This window comes from Phodopus roborovskii, unplaced genomic scaffold (genome assembly GCF_943737965.1).
Source record: "Phodopus roborovskii unplaced genomic scaffold, PHOROB, whole genome shotgun sequence".
Taxonomy (NCBI): Eukaryota; Metazoa; Chordata; class Mammalia; order Rodentia; family Cricetidae; genus Phodopus; species Phodopus roborovskii.
Window position 1 is genome coordinate 3065534 of NW_026125562.1, and position 23582 is coordinate 3089115.

At 40.7% G+C, this 23582-nt stretch overlaps 2 protein-coding genes across 4 annotated transcripts in view; one reads left to right on the plus strand and one right to left on the minus strand.

Annotated features, from left to right (window-relative positions):
• Positions 1–718, plus strand: part of Gpsm2 (G protein signaling modulator 2) — a 38766-nt gene extending 38048 nt beyond the window's left edge. For both annotated transcript variants that reach the window (XM_051177704.1, XM_051177703.1), the window contains one exon: positions 5–718. In XM_051177704.1, the coding sequence (XP_051033661.1) occupies positions 5–229 (225 nt within the window). In that variant the 3' untranslated portion in view covers positions 230–718. The remainder of the gene's footprint in view (positions 1–4) is intronic.
• Positions 627–20449, minus strand: Clcc1 (chloride channel CLIC like 1). 2 transcript variants are annotated; one of them, XM_051177705.1, is made up of 12 exons: positions 20375–20449; positions 16661–16797; positions 16218–16319; positions 13260–13364; positions 9854–10075; positions 9225–9365; positions 7369–7462; positions 5799–5896; positions 5310–5456; positions 4079–4420; positions 2406–2668; positions 627–1223 (listed from the first exon to the last, which is right to left on the minus strand). In XM_051177705.1, exons 2-11 carry the CDS (start codon positions 16784–16786, stop codon positions 2411–2413), a joined length of 1635 nt encoding a protein of 544 aa, XP_051033662.1. In that variant the 5' UTR covers positions 16787–16797; positions 20375–20449; the 3' UTR covers positions 627–1223; positions 2406–2410. The 2 variants fall into 2 exon arrangements, with proteins under 2 accessions (XP_051033662.1, XP_051033664.1); XM_051177707.1 differs by having other exon boundaries at positions 2401–2668.
• Positions 20450–23582: the final 3133 nt, after the last annotated feature.

The following is a 23582-nucleotide window of genomic DNA, read 5'->3' on the forward strand; positions in this document are numbered from 1 at the left end:
TTAGGGGTCCAGATTAGATGATCAAAGATGTGCTCCACCACCTGCCACCACAAAGGGGCCAACCGTTCCTGATGAAGACTTTTTTAGCCTCATTTTACGCTCTCAAGCTAAAAGAATGGATGAACAAAGAGTTCTTTTGCAGAGAGATCCAAACAGAGACACTGAGCTTGGACTCAAGGAACTTTTGCAAAACAATGCTTTGTTGGAATTTAAGCATTCAGGAAAGTAAGTAGCAAACCACTAGATGCTGTGGTATTTCCTACTAAAGTCGACTAGTTAGTTCCCTTTGGACCACTGCAGGGAAATTCAACCTTTTCTAAAAGGAAGAAACTATACAACACTGTAGTAGTTACCATGTTTTTAGGTGTAAACGCTGAAGTACTCAGGGGCTGACATTCTTGTAGACGCTTGTTTCAGGGCAGAATGTCCTGTAGGTGCTCCAGCAACTTACCCTTAGATTCCTTGACTAGCATTTGTGAACTAGGAATTTAAATGAACCCTACATTACAATTCAGTCCTCTTACTGTAAGAGCTGACTTTTTTATACTTACCCTTGAATATAGTGGATTGCATTGTTTAGTTGGAAATAATGTAAATGTCCTATGTAAAAAAATGAAAAATAGTCATAAAATTCTAGTTTCTTTAAGAAAAAACTATATTCAATATATTTTTAGGCAAAGCCAGTGGGAGAGATAAGAAATAAATTACTTTTCACGTGCTTTGGGCTATTTGTCTCTTATTACATAATACTGATGGGAAAAAACAGAAAAAACAGAAAATCATTTGGTATGTTTGGTCAAAAACACAAAGTATATAAGCAGAAAACACATGAAAATTTACACATGAAAATTCACAAAGGGCATTGGTTAGGCCCTCAGCCCCCATTAGACCATGCCATCATGTAATGTTTGCTTTTACAAGACAATGTTTATTTTGTGTTTACAGTGTTCTTAAGACCCTGTAAGCATTAGACCCATTTTAAAAAGTGCTTTAAACAGCTACCTACCCTGTTCTCATTTTCTTAAAAGCCAGTTACAATATGAGTTCACCTCAATGACAAGTTCTTTCTAGTCATCTGAAACAGCCTTCTCTCTTCTGCAATAAACTGGCCTTGATATGTTCACTTTGTTTTTAATCAAGTCTTCCCTGAATTGCTGTAATCATTCAAGAACAGCATGTTGCTTTGCTAGCTGTCAAAGTAGATTCCATTCCCAAATGGGTATCTGTAATGGAAAAGTACAAAGATGAGATTGTAGAAGTGTTCACATTTTGGATTAAAAATAATCAGTAGTGCAACAGCACTGCCTTTCCTCTCAGGAACATCTGTTATATGGGAGTGCAAATAACAGTTAGGGTGAATGGGTCCAGTCCACAGAGATAACTGCTTCTATGCACAGATGTTCAGAGTCTAAATAAAACTATATGCATCCATTTATTACATGTCTGCTATGATAATGTCTGCTATTGGGAATTTTTACCTTCCTGATAAAATACTAAAGACATTTATGATAAACAAGAAACACAAACTAAGTCTTTCAGATACCCAAGTAATAACATACATCTAAAGAAATCAACATCAACCGTTCTGAATGTCCTTGCTAAAATAGCATAACTGATAATCTCAAGATAATTTCTTGAGTGCTATCATTGTTCGGAAAGCAGCTGAATAAAATGTGCAGTGTGGATATGGTTACAACAAAGGACACCTGACTAAGTGCATAGAAAGACATAAATTGTTTTTTGATTGACAATTTTTCCACAGTAAATACATCTTGTTCTCTACAGCTCTCTGAAAACCAGAATTGCACTTTGCCAAGAGAATGTGGCTTGCCCTAATAAAAACTGCATAGCATCAACTGCTGGGTCTTGAAAAATCCAGCACCTTGTGGTGGAGAATAAAGCCATTATCAAAGTCACTGATAAAGTGAGAAACTGAAATATTGATAGAACCAGGCCATCCTCGGGTTTGTCTTAGTGAGACCCAATGTAAAAGGTGACAATGAAGCAGGCCTGATAACCAGAAAGTCACATTGTTCAGCAGGTGGCCTACTGTAGTTGCCAGCCCGCATTAAACACCCATTGCTATGGAAACACTGAATCTAAGTCAAAACCAACCAATTACTCTGTTAGTAAACTAGGTCTCACAGGACCTTCCACCAGTTAACATATACTTTGATTAATTGGTTCTTCTAAATGCCTGTTAACAAAATTATTTCATCACTGTCCTTAACTACAGTATATTTTGCCATAGCATCATCTAAACATGTACATAACCCTGTTCTAAAATTATGAGGTACATCTTAATATACAAGAGATTGATGGTATGTAAAAAATTAATGTAAAGCTGGCAGCTTTGTATAAATTTCAATATATTTTTAGGGGAAAATGAAGAGTTAGTACTTTACAGACTTCAAAGATGACTTCCACACGGGCCGCTGACAGGATCAGCCCCACATGCTGCACTTGCTGGGCTGTGAGTTATGCCTCCCTGGGGGCTGCACTCAGAGTCTGGCTTCAGTGGGTCCTCCTTTATGGGTGAGCCTTCTGCAGTCCCTGCAGCTTGGTCAGAGACAGCCTTGGTGGTAGACTGGCTGTGTTCTGTAGGGATGCTTTCTCCTGAGAGTTCACCAATTTCTTTGAGGTTTGTATTCACGATGGATGATTTATGCTTGAAAATACAGAATTGTATTTAATAAAATGTAAATGTTTCATTGCCAATTCTTATCCCAATCTATTGTAGTGTGCTCCAAACATTTTAAAATCCCAGCTCTAGAGCTGCATCATCATTAAAGCACTAAGCCTCCCAGAACTGTAGATGGAAGGATGGGGGGACTGGGAAGGGGGTTTACTGACCCTGTTTAGGAGAGGTCAAGAGGATTGGCTACAAGGAATGGATACTGTCTCTCCCCACCTGGTGAGAACAATCACTTCATATCTATTGAGCCTGATTTAAGTTCTAGGTGCGAATGAATAAAGGAGCAAAACACAAATACAGCTCCCATAGGAACCCACACTTAAGTGTGGGAATGCAGCATGCAAGAAGAGCATTAATTACATTTGAAGAACACACTCTATAGGGAAAAAAAAATGAGGTGGATGATAATTATGATTAGATGGAAGATTGAGATGAGGTGAATAAAGGCTGAAGATTTTGTGTGTGCACATATGTGCTCAGCAATTTAGACAGCAAACCACAGAAGCAGACGAAAGGCAGAACAAGCACAGAGGAGAGCAGATGATTAGTAAGGTGGTACATGAGAGGCACAGCAGAGCAGCGAGTTCCCAGGCTGGGGAAGATGCCTTTAGAGGGGTTTAGAATGACCGGTCATCAACAGCTATAAAAGCTGAAGGAACAGTCTCAGAATATCCAGCTACATTAATACCTGTAAAAAGAACTCATGCCTGTCATTTCTAGAGTCTCTCATACTTGAGAGCTTTCTCAAAGGTTTCTAGGTGGAACTCATTGCAAATGGCAATACCAATTCCTGTATCAGGCAGAAAGGAAATGTCCCTTTAAAATAAACCAATAGTGATGCTATAAAATGTAGTTCAGTGGCCTAGCATGTGTGAGACCCCAGGTTCAATGCCCAGAACTGCTGATAAACAAAAATCAATACCTCAGCTAAAAAGTCCAGTCTAGCCGACTGTGCTATTACTTTCTTCTACACTAAAAAACGATAGGGATTCTGTTCAGAGAAGGGGAAAGCAGGGCTTCTGATCCCTGCCCAACCCACTCTTCCAGGCTGGGCCACCAGAGCTCTGCACTAGTCCCCTAGCACTCTTAGGCCCTCAGTGAGGCCTTCTCTGATCCTGTCAAAGCAGACAGTTCATTCTCACTGGCGTCCTGCTCATTTTCATAGGAAACACACCTGCCATCTGTTGTAAAGAATACAGTTAAACGGTATTTAACATAAACAAACCTCATTTTCTGAGGATGCTGAGCTGGTGACAAAAATGAAAAGGATAACTACTAATCCTACCACTAGAGACTTGGCAGAGGGTAAAGAACAAACACAAATCTCTGTAAGGTCTTGGGCCTAGAGTGAACAGGCAGCAAAATAAACAATTGCTGACTTACGCTGGGTACCATTTCGGGATGCTCTTGTGCCTCTGTGTCAGGTAAATCAAATGCCTGGAGCACTTCAGGGCTCTTGTTGCCAGTGTCAAATCTCACATCAACGTGTCTCTGTCTCAAAACATCTCTTTCACACGCATGCGTTTTGTCATAAGGGCCTTGCTCGATGGAGCCAGCTTGGCCCCTGTAAGAGAAATCTGCATCACCTGCTCCACCGTGGAGTCTATAGTTGGGTTCCGTCTGCTGTCTTCTGTCACCTGGCTCAAGTGCCCAGGGAGGTTCTCTTTCAGGACCAGTCACGTGTCTCAGCATGGTAACTGACCTTCCAGCACCATAGAAGAAGCTCTATAAAGAAATGAAATAATTCTGAAGATTTAGTGACTGACGGGTAAGGAAGGAGCTATTTTATTCAGGATTTAACAAAATCATCTTAGCATTTGTGGATATAAAAACTGTTCATTTCACTCTTTAAAAACTCAGAGGACAAAGTAGCCAATGAAATGTACTAAACTCAATAGTACATAAACATTGCAATCAGCTTGATATACTTTGAATTCATAACAAGAGTATTCTTAGACCTAGCCATTTAAATTAGAAAGTTCTAGAAATACAAATTTAAAAACCTGGTCATTGCCCATGTTTCTATTAACACTCATATAGGGCAGATGATGAAAACTACTAACCACTGAACCACATAATCAATCATGCACCAAGACAAAACCCAAAAGAGAATAATTTCGTCAGTGCATACAGCACTGTAATTCCAAATCGCTGGGGAGTCACTTTTTTTTTTTTTTTTTATTCAGACAGCAAGTGCTTTGGGAAGGTCTTGGCCATAAACAACAAAATGCTGAACCAACTGCAAGAGAACTACGAGCAATATTTTTAATAAATATCAGACACCCCCACAAACTCAACTGCTTTTCAATACACACACACCCCTTTCTGTTGCAAAACTCAGATTAGAATAAAGCCTCATTTCACTACAGAGGACACAATCAACCTTCTGTGTATTCAAGTTAAATTTAAAAAGAAATTATTCTAAATCATTGCTATGGTGCCTACAAACACAAGAACTACTGATTAGAGGAATATATAAAATCTCAACTCATTAAAAATCACCTTATACCTCTGAGTACAGTATTAACCCAAAGAAATCTAATTGCTTTAAATTGCCTTCTTTTTTATAAGTCACAATCTTGTTCATTATCAGCAATTAGGCTAGTGTACTAACCAGGACAGCCAATGCCATAATCACCAGCACTGGAATCTGCAGTAACACTGGAATCTCCTTCATGAGTGCTTGAATGAATTCACCTGTTCCTTTTCCAATGTGCTTTAATGGTTCTGTTACAAAGTTAGTGAATGTAATTGCCAGAACCTAAAACCAAAGATCAGAGCAACTTCTTTAAAAGACAGACATCCACATGCAAAACTTCACTGTGCGCTCAGGCTCAAATTACACAAATTAAAATGCACATTTCTGTGTATTGTTTTGAGAGTGGGACTCTCATATAGCTCAGACTATACCCTAATTAGGCCTTGAACTCCGCCCTCCCACCTCTGCTAGGATTGATAGGTACAACTCCATGGCTACCCAAATTTGAAGACCAATGTTTAAAGGAAGTAGTTTTTCCTAGAACAAGGTTTATTTTTAACCCTATTAATCCTTTACAAAAGCAAAGAATTTGTGATACTGTAATTATTACAAAATACACTATACCTTTGTTGGTGGAACAAACCAAATAGGGTTGACTAATAAGAGCTCATAGTACTTTTGGCATGGGTCATCCTTGTAGGTCCATGAACTTCTAAACCATTCTACGTAGAGAAACAGACAATCAGTTAAGGAAAAACAAAGTTGTATTTCACAAATTACTTTGGTTTTTTACCATCCTTGCCCAACCACTAGTAAATTTCAAGTTGTTTTAGGTTTTAAAAAGACTCTGTAATGTTGTATTTAATATCAAGTCCAAAATCATATTTTCAAAATCCATTCAAATTTGACAAATCTGATGGAGACAAAAAGAGTCTACTTTATAGATTTCCAAAGGGACAATAATTAGTTTTTTTATACACACAAATAAACATAAGTAAAACTGAGAAGTGTGAATAAGACTAGTACTTAATATCCTGGCTCAATAGTGTACTGTTGTAGCTGTATAAATGTAACTGGGAAAAAAATAGCTACTAATCTCTAATTATCTCAATAAAAATTCACTTTAAAAAGTCAACTCTGACAAAACTTTTAAGAGTCTCTTAATTTTTCTAAAGCAGCCTTATGCACATTTGGAAACTGCCCTGCACTAGAGGAGGCATATCGTCTTCTGAAGCCAAGAACCCAAGCTGAACTGGTCTACTCCCACAACTTAAAAAGGGGACAACAGGGGGCTGGAGATGGCTCAGTGGTTAAGCGTACTTGTAGCTCTTGCATAATACCAGATTCGGTGTACAGCACTCACATGGTGGCTCACCATCCATTAATTCCAGTTCCAGGGGACCCAATGCCTCCTGACCTCCTTGGGCAGCAGGCACACGTGTGATGCTCAAAACTACATGCAGGCAAAACACTAAACACATTTTAAAAATCTATAAAATGTTTTTAAGTGAATTTGGGACCTACTTGTATAATCAATTAGATTCTATCCTGTGTCAGTCACTACAGACTTGTGTTTATACTGAGCCTTTCAACATTAAACCATTCCAGTCTAGATTTTCAGTTACAGTGGTCAATACTAGTGAGAATTCTCACAAAATCTGGAAGGATAAACAAATTTTCACGTGGTTAAAAACAAAACCTAAGAAAGCTATAAAATGGTAGTTTTTGTCCATCTAAGGAGACTAAAGCTAAAACAGTTCTTATTATATCTAGAAAATGCTATGGGAGGTAATGAAAAGGGAGCCTGGGACCCTTCAGTCTAATGAGGGAGAGGGAGACATCCAAACCACACATACACAGCTGCTGTCTTCCCTGTGACTTTAGGTGAGTTTGTAAATCACTACAGTTTAAACTTAAGAATGCATGTTTTCTTTGCTTTCATTTTGTTATTATTTCACAAGGTGGGCAAGATTCTAACACAGAGCTACATCCCATCCCCTTTATCTTGAGACAGGGTCTTGCTAAATTGCCGAAGCTGGTATCAAACCTGAGAGTGTCTGGAGTAGCCGGATTACCCTCCCCCAGCCTTAGCGTGTGTGCCCTGTACATCCTCTTCTCATATTACTGGTGGGTTTTGTTTTCCCTGATTAACAGAATTCTACTTAAAATGCTGACAAATAAACAGACACCTTACCCCGGAGACTTCCAATCCAATCCATCTTCGCAGCACACACATCATTGAATGGTGCCATCTTGGCAACGTTAGCCTGATGCTGAGCAAAAGCTATCTGACCAGAACAAAGGGAGGCAAGAAAAAAGCTGACAATGAGGGTTTGGCTTGCAGATCCAACAGAATTTAGTCCAATATTCTACCATTTATCCAAGCAAGACTTTTTTTTTTTTTTTTTTTAAAGACATGGTCTCTCTGTGTAGCTCTGACTGTCCTGAAACTCATTCTGTAGACCAGGCTGTCCTCCTGCCTCTGCCTCACAAATGTGAGAACTGAAGACCCCCCCACACACACTATATCCAGCCTAAATTAAGAAAAACAACATTTTTAAAGACTGGTTATTTTTAGTTCATGGAAAAGCACTTTCCCCCCCTTCTTTTGGGTTTTTAGAGGCAAGGTCTTTGATGGCCCAGATGACCTTACTATGTAGCTGAGGATGACCTTGAACCCCTGACCCTCCTGCTTCCACAAGCCAAGTGCTTGACTACAGGTACACATTATCACACCCAGCTAGAAAAGCATTTTTGTTGTTGTTTTAGGTTTTTTTGGTCCCCTAGAACTCATTCTGTAGACCAGGCTGGCCTCAAACTCACAGAAATTCACTTGCCTCTGCCTCCCAAGGGATTAAAAGGCCACCACCACCTGGCAAGTATTCATATATAGATCATACCATGACTGAAAATATAAACAATTCAAGTTATTTCATAGTTCGTGATAAAAGGGTATTTTGCTCTGGTTAACATAAATGATTACTATCCAATACCGGCTGGAAAAACTGCATCGGTACTCAACATGTGCAGCTATTTACCCAGCACTTTTAGGAATAAGGGACCAACAGATGATGTCATGTTCTGAGAGGGTATACACAGCTTTTATGCAGAGTATGTGTAAGGAGGGGTTTCCAGACCTGAGCCTCTTTTTCATCCAGGGGCAGGTGTACAGTTTTCCTAAAACCACATTCCCAGGGGAACTCACTAAAGCAGTCAACTCTCCATCAAGTCCTATGTGTAAGTGGTTTGTTTCAGGACCACAGAAACCAGAGCAAAGGCTAAAGGAAATGTAACAATGATTTCATCAGAAACTCACTGAAGTCCTGACCCACCTTGTCAGGAAGACTAAGTTAAAATGCTGCCCCCCCCACCCCCCCGTGATTAGACTATTCTGTTAACAACAGTCCTTTTAAATTTCTGCAATCTTATTCCAATTTTGAAAGATGACTAAAAATGCTGGAAAAAAAGTTTGGGAAAAAAAATACATAAAAAACATCAACAGTCCATGTCCTTAATCCCAGCACGTTCAAGGCAGGCAGAGCTCTGAGTTCAAGGCTAGCTTAGTCTACACATCAAGACCCTCTCTTAAAAAAGTAAAAATTAGATAAAGATTTAACAATCATTATTCATAGGTAATAAGATTAATGTTGAGTTTTAAAAACTAGTTTTCCTGTATCTCTATTTTCTAATTTCTCACAGTGAACATACCTAACTTTTATATTCAAAAAGCCTAATTTTTAGAGATCATCTTTTCTATCATAATTTTGGTGTCATTTCTAAAAATAAAAGCTCATTTCCTGAATTATGAGTTTCTAAAATGTGTCTATTTTGCTCTGTGATGGCCAATAGTAAGCAGGTGACAAAAAGAACTACTTTTCTTCACTAACTGATCAGACCCCCAAACCACATAATCAATTTATGTACTTTACTGATGCTAATCCAACCACTATCTGAAACCAGACTGTTCTAAGAGTGGATTATAATCTCCGGTTACTATGAATTTACATTTAATTAAAACAAACAAATAAAAAACCCAAACTTATTTAATACCTTATATAGATATATCCAATTCCATCCCAAACCGAAAAGAAAACTGATGATAAAAACTCGTCTCAACTGCGTGTACCAGTGAACATGTGTCCATAGTTCCGTAGCCACCAATGCCACAATGCAGAGCAAACACAAGAGCACCTTATAAACAGAGATAGGAGTCAGTGTCATCACTAAGTGGTCTTCCCAACCAACAAAAACAAACCAAAACAAAAAGAAAGGTAAGTTTAAAATGGAGAAAAAAAGGCTAGCCTTGGCCATGGAGACAACTCAGCAGGTTAACACACTTGCTATCGATCCTGATGAGTTCAATCCCAGGACCCACATAGTAGAAACAGGACCAAATCCACAAGCTGTCCTTTGACTTCTGCACACTCTCTCTCTCTCTCTCTCCCTCCCTCTCTCTCTCTTTCTCTCTCTCTCTTTCTCTCTCTCACACACACACAGTATATAAAATAAGTGTCATTCTTAAACAGCCTTAAAAGAACTAGACTCAAACAGAATTATTTGTACAATTTCATTGCTTATTCATCCCTGAAATGAGCAACTAAGAACACATGCTCAACTATGTTGGCGTTTTGAAAGTACTTTTCCAACGATGCATCTATGGCACCCTCATGTCATCTTACCATAAATACATTATATGGATCCACGCCAAAAAAGTCTTCAAATTGCCACTTCCATGCTTCTGCATCATGGCACTTAAAATTGATTAAAATATCACTTAAGGCATCATCCAAGGCTCCTGGCTGCCACTCCCCTCCATTGAGGAACTTCTGAATGTCCAACAGTGTCTGTCTTGTGAGCAGAATCTCAGCATCATACCGCACATCAACTTTGTTTTCATCAGGCTGCATCAGTTACCAAAAGACAAACAGCAAGACGATTATTACATTGTTCAACAAAACATTAAGTTGAAAGCCAGTTTGGGCCAAATATGATTTCGCACACCTGCAATCCCAGTTCTCAGGAGGATCATGCAAAGAACTTTGAGTTCAGGACTAGCCTGGGCTACATACTGAGACCTTTAACACTTTGGGACTTAATATAACAAGGTATAAATAGTTCTAGGTGCCAGCAACACTAAAAAAAAAAAAAGTATTAATTTGTAATGTTTCATAAATATAATATATACTTATCCTCAAATGCTAGCATTAAATACCTGTAAAAAAGCACTAGAAACATTGCAGAATTCTTAAAAAAAAAAAAAAAAAAAAAAAAAAAGATACCAGGCACTTAACTAAGGCACAGTCACTCTCACTGTATGAAGAACACAGGTTCTACAAAGCCACTCGTAAGTGCTATACCACAGCCTTACAAGAAACACAGGGTTAGGTTCCTGTGCACCCCTTGGTCTCAACACTTGCCAACTGATTTGACACCTTAATTAAAAATATTAGAAACTCGTTACCACTGAACACACTGCCAACAGTCCTGTAATTCATGCCTGGATGAAGTTTATATAACAAGTTTTTCTGTAGGGCGCATCATAGGTTTCTTGTATGTAGGGATAGTAGGTGGCACTTCACATTTGGGAGACATTACAAATGATAAAATCACTGAAACACAGAAATCCTCCCTGCCATGAAGTGTGGAAAATGTAGCATGTAATAGGCCACACTAAACTGCAGGAATAAAAACAATGACCTGCAGAATTGGACCTGAAACAAAGCAGCAGAGTTTTGTTGCCTTGTTTTGCCTTACCAAACCAGAGCCTTGCACAGGCTAGGTCATAGTGTTACCATCAGGCAGAAAAGCCCAGCTCCCATTTCCCACGTATTTTTTATTGTATATTTGTTATTTTATCTTTTTTTAGAATCATTATTTCAGTTCGGGGAAACAAGACATGATGAAAGTATCAAGCAACTCAAACTTGCACATGTACAAGAATGACCATGGAAATAGCTCAAGGAGATGTACCTGAGTTTAGATCTCCAGCACCCACATTAAAACCCAGCTGTGGTGGTGCAAACCCACAGTCCTGCCCCTGAGAACATGGAGATAGGAGGATCCCAGGGGCTTGCTGGCCAGCTAGTCTTGCCCAGTTGGTGAGCTCCAGTTCAGTTAGAGACTTTGCTTCAGAAAATAGGGTAGAGAGTGATTAAGACACTCCAAATTGATCTCTGGCCTTCTCATTGTGAACACACATAAGACATATAACCTTATAAAAGAGTAATTTTTAAGAATCACCAGATTGATTTTGATATGACAAATTTTAATGATTAGATAAATTCTCAAATGTGGAAATTGCAAAGAATAAGGACAGACTGCATCTTTATGATTCAATTTATGAATTTTCATTTGCTGACACAATTTTCAGATAGCCTAAATTTTACAGTAAGTCAAATAAAAACATGTTTTAAAATATTTTTAAAAATGCGTTTCTGGGGGCCGGCTGAGCGTTTGAAGAGCACTGACTGCTCTTCCAGAGGACCTGGGTTCAATTCCCAGCAACCCACATGGCAGCTCACAACTGCCTTTAACTCCAAGATCTGACACCCTCACATGGACCTATATACAAGTAAAGCACCAATGCAAATAAAATATAAATATTTTTTTAAAAAATGCATTTCCTTGAAATAGAAAACATTACCTCTTTGTTAGTGCCAAGTTCAGCTCAGAAAAATCACCATAAGCAACTGATAATCATTGACCAGTTGATACATAATTTGGATTTTAGTTTGATTTTTGAGACAGTCTTTTTATGAAGCCCAAGATGGCCTAAAGCAGTGATCCTCCTGCTTTAGCCTCCTGAGCACAGGGATTATAGGCATGTGCCAGTACACTCAGGTTTTACAGTCTGGATTTTCAATGTAGCCCCAAGACCCATGTGCTAAAGGCTTGATGCCCAGGGCATCACTATAGGGATGTGTTCCAATCCTTAGGAGGTGGGACTTAATGGAAGGAAGTTAGGGGTATGTCCTTGAAAGGAACTATGGGACCAGTGTTCCTTTGTACTTCCCTTTTGCTTCCTAGCCATGACATGAACATGTACATTCCACCACATGCTTCTAACCATGATCATTTACTATACCTACTAGATGCCAGGTCTTAAACTGGAATGTTCAAAATCATGAGCCCAAACAAACGTTCTCTCTCTGTTGTTGCTGTTTTGGATTTTTGTTTGTTTTCTGTTTTTGAGACAGGGTCTCATGTATCCCAGACTGACCTTGAACTTGCTATGTAGCCAAGAATGACTAAAATTCTGATCCTCTTGCTTCTACCTCCTGAACTTGGGGATTGCAGACATGCACACCTATGCCTGGTTTGTGGGGTGCTAGGGATGGACTCCAAAGCTTTGTACAAGCTAGGCAAACACTATCAACTAAGGGCCCTTTCTTCTTAATTATCTCAGGTGTTTTGCTATACTAAGAACAACTGGGAAATTGGAGCTAGGGTTACTGCCCAGTGGTAACACTATGGCCCAGTATATGCAAGGCCTTGGGTTTGCTTTCTAGCACTGCAAAATAATACAAGGAACTCTCATCATCATAATAAGCAACATATGTGCACGATACACAATTCCACAAAGTAGGACCTACCACACAATGCACAGCAAAGAGAAGGCCGACTCAAAACACATTTTTCCTGTCCTCAATGATGATTTTATATTTTATGGCTATGAAAGTATGGGAATGGAAAATGAGAAGAAAGGTTGGGATGGGCTTCTCTCCCTAGTGGGACAACAGTGGAGGCGATGGAACTGACCCTAAGAGGTCTTGGGGAAAACAGCGTGGCCTGTATGCTTGCCTTCCACAGCACCACTGTGGGCTGGATGGTTCCTGCCAGTTTGTATACACAGCTCTTGAGGAAAGGGAGAAGCAGGTTATTTTCTGTTGAAGCACAATGAGGCTCTATTTGGGGTGGGAGGGTGATACAGTCTGAACCAGAACTGGAAATTTTCCTGCCTCAACCTCCTGAATGCTAAGATGACAAGATGTGTGTCACATGCATGGCACAATTTTTTATATTATGTGAGACAATTAATGAAAGTATCTACTTACAATGATTAGTATCATGTCATCAAATACTTACAAGTCCAAGCTTGCTGGCTTCAATTAAAATCTTATTTAGGTATCTCTTAAAAACAGGATTACTTTGACTTTCATAATCTTTCATTTTCTTTTTACAGTCATCAACCTGTAATCATACAATGAAGTCATGAGCATCAAAGGCTAAGAGAAGGTTCAGTTGTAGTGCTGTGAAACATTAAGATGTATTACATTTGTGTATGCTGTGGGACATTTGCTTGATGATGCAAAGATGTGCTGCACTCTTTTTTGTATTTAAAAAATGTTTTTAAAATTTTTTACTTATCTAAAAGTTTGTTCATTTTACATACCAACTACAGCCCCTCCCCCTCCCACGTGTTGCAGTCTTTATGTTGCATTTGTTTGACTCTGTAAAACTCTTACTTTGCCTGTCTAAAACAGGCTTGGGCTAATAAAGAGCTGAACAGCCAGTAACTAGGCAGGAGACGGGCAGGTGGGGCTGCCAGGCAGAGAGAATAAACAGGAAAAATCTAGGCTTGAGAGGATGCCAGGGGCCAGCCTCCCAGCCACACAGCCAGCCATGGGGTAAGAAGGGAAGAAAGACATAGAAAAAGAAAAGCAAAAGCCCAGAGGCAGCAGGGCAGTGGTGACGCGCCTTTAATCCCAGCACTCTGGAGGCAGAGACAGGGGGATCTCTGTGAGTTCCAGGCCAGCCTGGTCTACAGGGCAAATTCAGGACAGGCTCCAAAGCTACAGAGAAATTCTGTCTTGAACCTCCCACCCCCCCCCCCCCAAAAAAAAAAAAAACCCAGAAGCAAAACATAGTTAAAGAAAAACAGGATAATTTAAGTTGAAAAAGCTGGCTAGAAACAAGCCAAGCTACAGCCAGGCATTCATTAAGTAAGAATAAGTGTCCTATTTTTGGAGGGAACTGGGTGGTGACCCCCAAAGAGCAAAAAAAAACACACACACACAACTCAACTACATTCTAGCCTGGTGATACTCTCAGAATTAAGTATGTCTAAAGGGAGGGAGGGCGAGGGAGCAAACAGGTGATTAGAGCACTTGACTGGGACTCAAGTGGACCTCAGTTAACAGTCTCACAAGACGGACACAGCTCCCACTCACTACCCACTGTCACTAACCCTTACCTATGAACGTTCCATATCCACCTCTTCACTCTCATCACTGTGTCACTTTGGACCATCAGCACATTGCACCTCCTTAGTGACCACACGGCAACCTCCCCCCACCCCCCACCCCCCGCCCATTCCAGGCCCTTTCCAGGCTATATAACCATTTCACTGTCTATACAAACAACGTGGTCATCACAGTGACCAGAAAATATACGCAAATCCCTTAACATTCGATTTCCTTTTACATAAACTCTACATTTAAAGAGGGAGAGAGAGGGAGGGAGGAAGGAAAGAAGGAAGGGAGGAGAGGAGGGAAGGAAGGAAGGAAGAAGGGAGAAGCAGAGAGGGATAGGAAGAGGGGGCGGGGTTAGTGGTGCACACCTTTAATCCCAGCACTCAGGAGGCAGGTGGATCTTTGTGAGTTCAAGGACAGCCTGGTCTACACAGGACAGGTTCCAAAGCTACACAGAGAAGCCCTGTCTCAAAAAAACCAAACCAAACAAAAATTTAAAAATCTTGAAGAGCTACCAATACTAAATTATAACCCCCCTTCACATTTGCAAGAGCAACGGTTAGAACATTTAATAAGCCAATTTACTCATCTGCTTACCTATTACATCATCAATGGCTCAGCAGTATGGCAGGTGTTAACAATCAAGATAAAATCGACTCCTATACTAACAAGTTTATAATCTCATAAATAATTATAATAAATGTTATTACAAAAATATTAAGTACTGGGGCTGGACAGACGGCTCAGCAGTTAAGAGCATTGGCTGCTCTTCCAGAGGACCCAGGTTCAATTCCCAGCACCCACATGACAGCTCTGAACAGTCTGTAACTCCAGTTCCCAGGGATCCAACACCCTCTCATACAGACATAGATACAGGCAAAAACACTAATGCACACGAAATAAAAATAAATAAAAAAAATACTAAGTACTATTTGAAAAAACAAGATGTAACTAAATTATATCAATAAAAATATATAATTTCATAGTACCCAGAAACATTACAAATATAAAAATTAGCAAAGACAAGAAAAGAAGCAATTGTTTTAGTTAAGATCACCACTGCAGTGATAACACACCATGACCAAAGCAACTTGGGGAAGAAGGGTTTATGTGGTTCCACATCACTGTCCATCACTGAGAAGTCAGAACAGGAACTGAAGCAGGAACCAGGAAGCAAGAGCTGATGCAGAGGCCATGGAGAGGTTCTGTTTACTGGCTTACTCCACCTACTTTCTAATAGAAGCCAGGACCACCAGCCCAAGGTGGTCCTACCCACTATGGGCCCTCTCTCATCAATTGCTAATAAAGAAATTGCCCTATAGGCTTGCCTACAGCCCCATCTTATTATTTTGTTGTTGAGATAGGGTTCTCTCTGTAGCTTTGTAGACCAAATTGGTATTGAACTCACAGAGATCCACCTGCCTCTGCCTCTTGAATGCTGGGACTAAAGGCATGTGCCACGACCACCTCCCAGCTGGAGGTATTTTCTTTCTTCCTTTCTTTTTTCTTTTTCTTTCTTTCTTTCTTTCTTTCTTTCTTTCTTTCTTTCTTCCTTTCTTCCTTTCTTCCTTTCTTTCTTTTTGTTTGTTTTTTCAAGATAGGGTTTCTCTGTATTGTTTTGGAGCCTGTCCTGGAACTATCTCTGTAGACCAGGCTGGCCTCGAACTCACCTGCCTCTGCCTCCCAAGCGCTGGGACTAAAGGCGTGCGCCACAATACCCGGCTTTGGAGGTATTTTCTTAATTGAGGTTCGCTCCTCTCAGATGACCTCAGCTTGGGTCAAGTTGACATAAAACTAGCCAGCACAGTAACTGAAATAATATTTAAATTGTGAATGGGAAAAGAAACCAAACCTTGTGAGTTAAAGAATCAAGTCTGTGCAAACAGTCTGATAATTCCTCTTCGTTTGACGAGTCAGGGCTCACTTCCCTTTTCTCGGATATACCACATTTCACCTAAATCAGAGATTTTAATTTTTATGCACAGTTGTAAAAACAAGTTCCAGTGAATAAAGACTAAAAGTCTGGCTATCATTTTATGACTTTGCTTCTTAAATTCTTCACTTGCATCAAACCACCAAGAAGAATCAACTATACATGCTAAGAACCAAAACCAAACGGCTTGATGGGCATTACATCCAAATTCAAACAGAAATAACCAGACAGGTGAGTGCTTGTCTATCATCTTAAGGCCTTAAGCATGGTAGTAAAGAGGGGAAGAGTATCGGGAAAATACCTTGCATGCCTGCTAATCACTTATATGACTCTCAGAGCTCTGGTCATGACAAATACAATACCTGAGATTTTCTCATTGTTCCTGAAGCAGCATCGTAATTAAGCATGTCTGTGGGGTCGATCCAGTCATCATCATGAGCATGACCAGCCATCAGTAAAAGACATCCACAGAGGAACCGACACAGCATCCTGAACACAGCTTTAAAGAAGCAGTGAAATATTAGCTTTTAAATAATTGTTTCATTGATAAAAATCACTTCCTTCAATTCAAGAGGTAACACTTTCTGAATGAAGACCATAAAGAATGTACATGAAATTAAAAGCAAAACATTGAAATGGATTGTGGTATATCTCAGTTAAGAACACTTTGCTAGCAAGTACAAAGCCTGGGTTCAATTCCCAGCACCTCATAAAACAGGCATTATAGTGTACACTTAAAATCCTTACACTGAGGAGATAGATGCAGGAGGATCCACAGTTTAAGGTCATCCTTAGCTACATACTGACTGGAGACAAGCCGGGGATGCATGATACAATAGCTTTAAAAAATACAATAAAATGGTATTCACACATTCACATACACACACATGCAAAGTAGCCTCATTAAAATATAGGCATTTCTTTTAACATGATACTGTCATTTTACTCTTAGTTCTTCTATATCCAAAAGATATATGAACACATAAAAACTTCTATATGAATGGGTACACAATTTTTCAAACGGAAAAAAAAAAAAAAAAAAAAACAGAAAAGAGCCCAAAAGTCTAAAAATGTGGTATAGCCATAAAGGATATTTAGGCATAAAAGTAGGATTGCTAATACCATTTTACAACATAAATGAAACCTTTTAAAAATGCACAAGAAATCAGTCAGAAGACAATGACTCCATTCAAATGAATGTCCAGATATGCAAATGTAATGACAGAAAGTCAATTAATGTGTGTTTAAAGCTGGGTTTGGGGGCTATATGGGAATTGTCCCTGAAGGGTATAAGTAATGAACAACTTTAAAGCTGTGATAATGGTGAGACACATCTGTGAATATACTAAAATGCAACAAAACAGGCCCTTTGTTTTGTTTTTTTTTTTTTTGAGACAGGGTTTCTCTGCATAAGCTGTCCTAGAACTTGATCTGTAGACCAGGTTGGCCTCAAACTCAAAGATTCTCCTGCCTCTGCCTCCCAAGTGCCTCCCAAGGGATTGAAAGCCTGCACTGGGTCTTGCTATATTGCCGAGACTAACATCAAAACCCCGGGCTCAAATATCCTCTGACCTCAGTCTCATGATGAGCTGACCTCCTGGCACTCAGCTTCTGAATTTATTTCCTTATTTATGTGTGTGTGTGTGTGTGTGTGTGTGTGTGTGTGTGTGTGTGTGTGTACGCGTGCGCGTGCATGCGTACGTGTGCATGCGTGCGAGTGCACATGCTCGCGCAGGACAACTGTTTTGTGAGTCTCATCTTGCCTTCCACCTTGTTGAGGCAGAGTTTCTCTGGTTGTTTTTGCCACTGTGACGCTTATCTGTCTAGCCAGTTCTGTCTGTTGTTGGAACACTGGGATTGGAGATGTATGTCATTGCATCCAGCTTTTTACATGGGTTATAGGAACCCAACTCAGGTCCTCAGGCACTCTTACCCCTGAATTTCTTAAACTGAAAACAAAACAGTGGACCTGTATCCAAGAAGAAAGTTTAAGATACAGACAAATCACAGTAAGGCAATGTGAAAACAGGCCATTTATAAATCATTATACAAGCTGCCTCCACTCTATTGAAGCATTCTCTTCCACGAAGCCAGGCAGTCTTACCAGCCTGATGAAGCCCACCCCACCCCCCAAACGTGGTAAACAGTTGCTGGGGGGAGAAGGGGACTCTTCAAAGACAGCTTCCTCCAAGTGTCTCCTCACCCATGGTATAGTGTACCTTTCCCTTCTATAGATGCAGTTACCCCAGTCAGTCACCCATGTGCCATAAGTAACCCAATACATTCATTAGTCACTAAGCTAGACTTGGATGGAATTGTTGTTTCTTTGGTCTGTCATTGCTGTCTTTTGTCTTTATCTGGGATGAATGAAAATAGTCTTGTCAAGGGGCTGGAGAGATGGCTCAGCAGTTAAGAGCACTGGCTGCTCTTCCAGAGGACCCAGGTTCAAGTTCCAGCACCCACATGACAGCTTAGAACTGGCTGTAACTCCAATTCCAGGGGACCTGATGCCCTCTTCTGGCTTCAGCAGGGACAGCATGCACATAGCACACAGACCTGCATGCACGTAAGCAAAACACCCATAAACAAAATAAAAATAAAGGGAAAAGGTTTTTAAGACATCGAGGAGGAGCTTGACTGAAAGAAACAACTCCTAGTCATAGTTAGCATTTCAAAGAAATTCAGTGAAGCCTGAGAAAAGGTCATTAGATGAATTAACTCACTGACCATTTACTAAAAAATAAAAAAAAAAAAAAAAATAGGGAAGGACCTAATTCTAAAGACTTAAGAAGTAGGCAAGAGTATATAAACTGAACTGAGGCTCTGTAGAGATGGTAGTTTATAAAATCAGGATACAGGAAAGGTGTCGTGTATCCCTTTCGAGGTCACCACACACTTCATTAATAGAATGCATGAGAGGGAAGACAAACTTTCTCAAATAAACAGGGATGTTGGGGTGGAGGTAGTGGAGATTTAGCAAATAAAAGCAGAGGCATTATATAACGGAAGGTGACTGACAGCCTGCCAAGCATCGCTCACTAAGTCATGCCACTAGCAACAGTATCACATCCGCCAATAATGACCGGCAGGTGAAGAGTCAACGAAGATTATAGAGTGATTAAAATGATGGGAAACCAGGGGTCAAATAAGAGCTGGGAAACAAAACAAGAGGTGCAGGGCTATGAAAGAAAACAAAAGTAGAATCAGCTGGGAATTCAAGCCCTCCTGCCAGGAGTCCTGTCACCATTAATTTAAGGCTTCTTAGAACTCTTTGGAAAAAATACTTATGACTGATTTGCATCCCTTCAAAGCGCCATCTAGACCTGCTGAGCGCTTATTTGAAAAGAAAGTTTCTGAGCTGGAGTCAGTCTGAGGTACATAAAGAGACTGGCTCAAAAAAAAAAAAAAATCATATGTTGCTTTTGTTTATCGAAAGAACTTGTGTTATTCTACGATTTGTCGGTACGAACTAGTCTGTTTCTACCTCTTTTACCATTTTTCTTTTTTCTTTTTCGAAACAGGGGTTCTCTGTGTAGCTCTGGCTGTCCTGGAACTCACTCTGTAGACCAGGCTAGCCTTAAACTCAGAGATCTGCCTGCCTCTGCTTCCCAAGTGTTGTTCCAGGACAGTCTCCAAAAGCTACAGAGAAAACCTGTCTTGAAAACCAAAAAAGAAATACTTCAGTGCATTGAAGAAAACCTAACTCGTTTTCGCACCCAGTCATAAACACACAGGCTTATGGCAGCTCTTAACTTTACATACTCAAAATAGATTTGGAGTTTTAGAGCATAAACTAAAACAAATACTTTCTTATGCCTAGTTTTTAGAAATAACAAGAGCTAGAGTGCTCTTCCCCTAGGCCGGGCCGCTCAGTATCCATAGGACGAAGGTGAAGCAGGGGGTCGATTATTGGCAGGAGCTATCTTCCTGGGCAACACGGAGCAGGCGCTCGCCACAGGCCCAAGCCCTGACACCCGCCCGCCCGACACCTCCCGCACCGCCTCCCGCTCAGCCCCGCGGGCCACCCAGACACATTCGGGCAGGCCCACTCACTTCGCGGGTCCCTGCCTGCCTACCCAGAGCGAGCGGGGCCAGCACGGACACGGAAGACGGCGAGCCGTCTACCTCCCACGCCGAGCGCTCACTCCAGGATCCAGTGCCTACTCCGCGACTCGCTCGGCCTGCGCCTGCGCGGCTGTGCGGCCTTGCCGTGCGCGCCACTGATTGGCTGAGACTCGGGGCGGGGCGGGGCGAGGCGGGATGGGTTTCGCTCTTCTGCTCTGAGGTTAGGGCTTTTCAATTATCCAACCACCAATCCGGTTCAGGGGAGTCCCGGGAGAGAAACCCAAGTCCTTTAAAGGAATACAAATATATTTTCTTACTGTTTGCTTGTTTTTATATGTTCGACGATATAGTGTTTACAATAAAATCGAATCTACTTCGAGCATAATTTTCTTCTAAGATTTTACTTTATTGTTTTGCCTGCATGTATGTGTAAGAGAGCCAGCTCCTCTGAAACTGGACAGTTTTGAGCTGCCATGTGATTGCTGGGAATTGAACTTGGGTGCTCTGGAAGAGCAGCCAGTGCTAGTAACCGTTGAGTCAAATCTCTAGCCCCAAACTTAAGTTTCTAAGTAGCACCACATTGAGGCCGGCAAACGAAGAGTTGGTACACTATAAAGCATTTGGGATGTAAGGTTTGTTCTGTGTTTATCTTCAGCTTCTGGCTTTGCAATATCAAAAAACTCACCAAAGAGGAACCCTGCCCCCACCCCAGAAGTGGATACAAAAATTAACTGGCAATGAATTACTGCTGGTATGTAACAGTATTCTTGGGTACATATATGTTGTTTACAACGTTTTGATTTTATTTTAGTATTTTTAGACTTATTTCTGTATTAGTGCTTTGCCTGTATGTATTATGTGTTCCACATGTGTGTCTCATATCCACAGAGGCCTGAAAAGGGGGTCAGATCCCATGGAAATTGAGTTATGGATGTTTGTGAATTACCATGTGGGTATTGGGAATCCTCTGCAAAAGCAACACATGATCTAAACATGCTGAGCCATCTCTCTGGCCCTGAGATTTATTTTTAATTATGAATGTGTGTCTATGCATGTAAATTCAGGTGCCAGCAGAAAGCAGGGACATCTCATCTGATACCTTAAAGGTGAAGTTATAGGTGATTATGAACTACAAAGTGCAGGTGCTGGGTGTTCTGGTGGAAGGAAGCTTCACCCCAGCCCCTGGCATCCATGCCCAAAGAGTCTGGGATGTTATGGTGGAGGTTCTACCCAAGCCCCCTCCCCTATCTCTCTCAAACCCTGCTGCATCTCAAAAAGCCCTCCAAATGATAACCCCTTCTCGAGATATACCCAAGACCACTCCCACATGGTATTTATACTGCCCCCCAGAAAACAGATTCATGGTTTTTCCAGTCTCCCTTTGCCATCTCCTCTCTGGGGGGAGGGTTGGGGGGGGGCTGGAAGGCCATCCGGGAGCATTATATCCATTATAATAGGGTGAGGCTATTAAACATTTCAAAGCTCCCAAACCTTACTAAAGCACTGGGTTAGAACAGGTACACCCTCCTAGGTAGTTGAATTGACCTGGCTTTCCCCTCCCCATCCCCACCTTCCCCCAAAAACAGGGATTTTCTGTGCAGCTTTGGAGCCTGTCCTGGAACTCTGTAGACCAGGCTGGCCTCGAACTCACAGAGATCCACCTCCCAAGTCCTGGGATGAAAGGCATGCGCCACCACCGCCGGTCTTTAACCTTGCTTTTTTTGTTTTATAGTGCTGAGGACTGAACTCGGGGCCTTCCTGGTGCCCTGACAAGTGCTTTACCATGGAGCTATGTTCTAGTCTCAGCTGTGACAGGCTTTGCTAAGTTTAAAAAAAAAAAAAAAAAAAAAAAAAAAATCACAAGAAAAGCTGGGGATGCAGCTCAGGAGTAGTAGACTGTTGCTTAGCATGTGCAAAGTCACCTGATGAATGAATCGAGAAAGGTCAAAATGGGGTGGAGCAGAGCAGTGCTATCTGTTACTAGGGCCTACAGAGCTTGTTAGTGGAAGAGCTTTAGGAAAGTAAGGTCGGGGTATGGTTCCATTTTTCCTTGGAACCATTTTCCTTTACTGAAACTGGGAGCAGCATGTTACAATAACTCTTTCCTGCCAGCCTGGTCCCACAGCCTCGACAACCCCAAAAATAACACACTGAGACTTATATTAATTATACTACTGTTGGCCAATGGCTTGGACTTCTTATTGGTCAGCTGTCTTAATTATTAACCTATAACTACTAATCTATGTATTTCTACATGGTCTTACCTTACCAGGGAACCCTCACAGGCATTGTCTCTTCCCAGGCTCCCATGACAACTCTGCCTCTGCCTACACCTCCCAGAATTCTCATAGTCTCCTAGACCTGCCTATCTTGCTGCCCTATTGGCCACAATGTTTTTTTCATCAACCAATAAGAGAAACATATGTACAGAAGACATCTCCTCTTTCCTGTCTAAATAAAAGGAAAGGTTTTGCTGGGCAGGGGTGGCACACACCTTTGAGGCAGGTGATCTCTGAGAGTTCGAGGTCAGCCTGGTCTGCATAGACAGTTCCAGGACAGGTTCCAAAACAATGCAGAGAAAGCCTGTCTTGAAAAACAAACAAACAAACAAAACAATAATAATAATAAATAAAAGGGAAGGTTTTAACTTTAACATAGTAAAATTACATATAACAAGGCACTTATCAAGTAAGAACTATAGTTATAATATTTAGTTCAATAATATTTAGCAAGACTTAAGAAAATATTCTATCATCTATCCTATCTTTATGAGTCTAAAGTCTTATATGTAACTTCCTTTATCATAACTGATGAAACCATAACCATAACTATTTTTAATTCCATCAAAGACCACAGAAGGATAATATATAAATTCTAGAATTGACAGAGATATCTCGCTGTCTGGACAGTCATCCAAAGCTCCTCTGTAACGTTGGAGTTTCTGTCTTTAGCCCATAAGCCAAGTGTGTCTGGCAGACTTCTCATTAAAGTAGGAAATTTCAAACTGTCCCACCTGTATTGGCAGTTTGTCAGTCATTTTATCTGTGTCCTATAGAATGTCTGGCAGACTCTTTTATGAAGTGGGAACCCTACAGTATTGTCCCATCTTGTTTCAGTAGTCACTTTTCTATGGGTCCTGTATGTCTATTTTATACATCCCCATCAGCAGCACTCTGGATGGAGTGCCATAGACTTATCCTGTGAGAAACCAATAGAGTC